Raw genomic sequence first — 3,046 nt, forward strand, 5'->3', positions numbered from 1 at the left:
CAGCAGCAGCAAAAGACAACGGTGCTGGTTCCGTCTGAGTCTGCACACCCCACATCTCCTCTCGCGAGGAAGCAGCACGAGCAGGCATCGAGGCTCTTCGGGTGTACGTACACCCCAAAATACCCAGAGCACAGACACTGTCACCTGCCTGACCCTCTGCTGCAGCCCCACGTTGCATGCGCCGTCATTCTCTACAATATCAGAAGGCTGGGGGCCCCCGTCATCCGCTGGGCCTCAGCTGTCTGCCCCCGAGGAGACCGAGGAGACCCTGCAGCAGAGTGGGCAGCTGCAGCAGTCCTAGGGATTGCTGCTGCTTCTGCTGCTGCTGCTGCTTCTCCTGCTACTTCTCGAGCATCCCTATTTGCTGCTGCGGATCCAGCAGCTGCTGCAGCAGCCGCTGCAGCAAGAGCAGCAGCAGCAGCTGCAGCAAAAGCAGCAGTTGCAGCCCGTTTCAGCTGCTTTGCTGCGGGTGTTGATGGGGGTGATGGAGCCGCGTCACTGTCTCCGTATGTTGTGAAGGGAGAAAGCTGCGAGCACGTGCTGCAGTGGCTGCAGTGGCAGCAGCAGCCGCAGCCGCTGCTGTTTGCATGCGGTCTGAATGAGAAGGGGGCTTTGGGCCTCGGCGAAGCAGCTTATTTTCCTGTTGACCCCGTTCTAGAAGAAAGAGACAACTTCGTCAGAGCAGCAAGAGGGACAGATGTGTGGTGCGTGCTGCCTGCTGCTGCTCCTCTCCCTTACTGCTGCTGCTGCTGCTGTTGCTGCTGCTGCTGCTGCTGCTGATGCTGATGTTACTACGGGGGCATCGTAAAGGGCAGGCCTCTTCTCCCTCTGCTGCTGCCGTAGTAGGCAGTTCTATGGACCCTACATATTTGCTGCTGCTGCTGCACTGCTGCTGCTGCTGCACTGCTGCTGTCGCGCTGCTGGTGCTGCGCTGCTGCTGCTGCAGGTTTTGCTGCCAGCCGCAGCAAGTGGTGGCTCTTCCCGGGACGGTGCGGAGCGTCTCCGCGGGGCTGCACTACAGTGCAGCAGTGACACGTGAGGGCCTTCTCTTTGCCTGGGGTTCTCTCGATGGTTCTGAAGAAGACACAGACCTCAGCAGCAGCAGCAGCAGCAGCAGCAGCAGCAGCAGCAGCGGCAGCGGGAGCAGCAACGGCAGCTTGCGGAGACATCCTGCAGACCACTCAAGGGACTTCGGGCTCAGAGAGTCCCTTCGCTTCTCCTGGCTTATATTCCCTGCTGTTTCGCATGCAACTGCTGCAGCAGCAACAGCAGCAACAGCAGCAGCAGCAGCAACTTCTGAGCAGCAACAACAGCAGCAACAGAACGAAAGACAGGTTTTCTTACCCGCTATGCTCAGCGAATGCTCAGCTGCACCTTCTCCTTGTAGAGGCCCTTCGCATCCTGCTGCTGCATTTGCTGCTGTTTGCTGCGGCCCTGACTTCTGTGCTGCACTGACCGTGACGGGGTGTCTGTACACCTGGGGAAACAACGCGAACGGCGTGCTGGGCCTTGGAGACCTCTGCAGCAGACACGAGCCCACTGCAGTGTCTCCTGACCTCTTTGTCTCTGTTGTCGCCAGCACACAGCAGCAGCAGCAGCAGCAGCAACAGCAGCAGCAGCAGCAGCAGCAGCAGCAGCAGCGGTTGCTGCAGGTATCTTGCGGGAATTCACATGTTGCTGCTGTTACAGCAGACGGGTGTCTCTTTGTGTGGGGCAGCAACAGCCACGGCCAGTGCGGCCTGAGCAGAGACAGAGAAATTATACTGTCTCCTCAGCAGCTGCTGCTGCTGGATCTCTCGCGTATGCCTCTAAGCCGCCTCACCCTTATTCACTCCCTCGTTGCTGCCAGCAGCGACAGCAACAGCAGCAGCAACAGCAGCAGCAGCAGCAGCAGCAGCAGCAGAGATTGTAAGGGTTGGCTCAGCCTGGGCTCTGCTGCTGCAGGAGCTGGTGGAGCGACGGTGTTAGCAGCAGATGCTGCGGGGTTTGTGTCTCTTCTGGGGCGAGAGAAGAAACCTGAAAATATATATATTTATTCTCTTATTAGATATACTCAGGTTGCATGCGGCTCCTTACATACTCTTACACTGGGCGTCACTAGCGAGCAGCAAAGCGAAGGAGAAAGGCCAGCAGCAGCAGCCACGCAGTGTCTGTACACCTGGGGCAGCAACACCAACAACTGCCTCGGGCTTCCTGCAGCAGAAGCAGCAGCAGCAGCAGCATGCGCACCACCAACTCGCATCTCCCTAGCCGCCTGTATAGGGGAATCCCTACAGCAGCAGCAGCAGCAACAGCAGCAGCAGCAGCAGCAGCAGCAGCAGGAACTCTGCATAAAACAAATTGCTGCAGGGGGCATCACGAGCGCTGCTCTGTCGGAGTCAGGGGACCTCTGGCTGTGGGGCGACCTGCAGTCCTTTGTATCCAGGTGAGGGGGGGCCCCTGCTGCAGCAGCAGAAGCCTCAGCTGCTGCAGCTGCAGAAGCCTCAGCTGCTGCTGCAGCAGAAGGCTTAGCTGCTGCTGCAGGAGAAACTTTAGCTGCTGCTGCAGCAGAAACCTTAGCTGCTGCTGCTGCAGAAACCTTAGCTGCTGCTGCTGCAGAAACCCTAGCTGCTGCAGCAGGAGAAGCTTTAGATGGAGTACTATAAACACCGCTGCTGATGTGTCTGCTGCTGCTACATTCTCGTTGCTGCTGCTGCGTTGCTGCAGCAGCACCTGCTCGATAGCTGCTGCCTCTGTCTCCCGCTGCGGTGTCTGTGCAGTGACGATGCTGCTGCCTTCTTTGCTTCGCCGCCAACACTTTTTGAGTTAATAGAGGACGAGCGATTCCTCCCGTGTGACGACGAAGCTGCAAGCAGCAGCAACACCAGCAGCAGCAGCAGCAGCAGCAGCAGCAGCAGCAGCAGCGTGGCTCTCCGCAGCGTTGCATTCGCTGTTGAGGGGGCCCGCCTGCTGCTGTTTACAGAGGAGGGAGACCTGGTGGCAGTAGGAGACGGTTGCGTGCAGCAGCAGTTGCTGTCTTTACACCTGAGCGACAAGCAGCAGCAGC

General features: G+C 58.7%; 1 protein-coding gene across 1 annotated transcript in view; it reads left to right on the forward strand.

The window, feature by feature from the left end:
• Positions 1-176: 176 nt before the first annotated feature.
• The window catches only part of EMH_0073660 (glutamic acid-rcih protein, putative), a gene marked incomplete at both ends in the record, with an annotated part of 4,666 nt that continues 1,796 nt past the window's right edge, over positions 177-3,046 (forward strand). The window contains 4 exons of the mRNA XM_013499358.1: positions 177-278; positions 520-704; positions 947-2,425; positions 2,760-2,982. Coding sequence (XP_013354812.1) covers positions 177-278; positions 520-704; positions 947-2,425; positions 2,760-2,982 — 1,989 coding nt within the window. The remainder of the gene's footprint in view (positions 279-519; positions 705-946; positions 2,426-2,759; positions 2,983-3,046) is intronic.

Source organism: Eimeria mitis, genomic scaffold (assembly GCF_000499745.2).
Source record: "Eimeria mitis Houghton genomic scaffold, Emh_scaff4239, whole genome shotgun sequence".
Taxonomy (NCBI): domain Eukaryota; phylum Apicomplexa; class Conoidasida; order Eucoccidiorida; family Eimeriidae; genus Eimeria; species Eimeria mitis.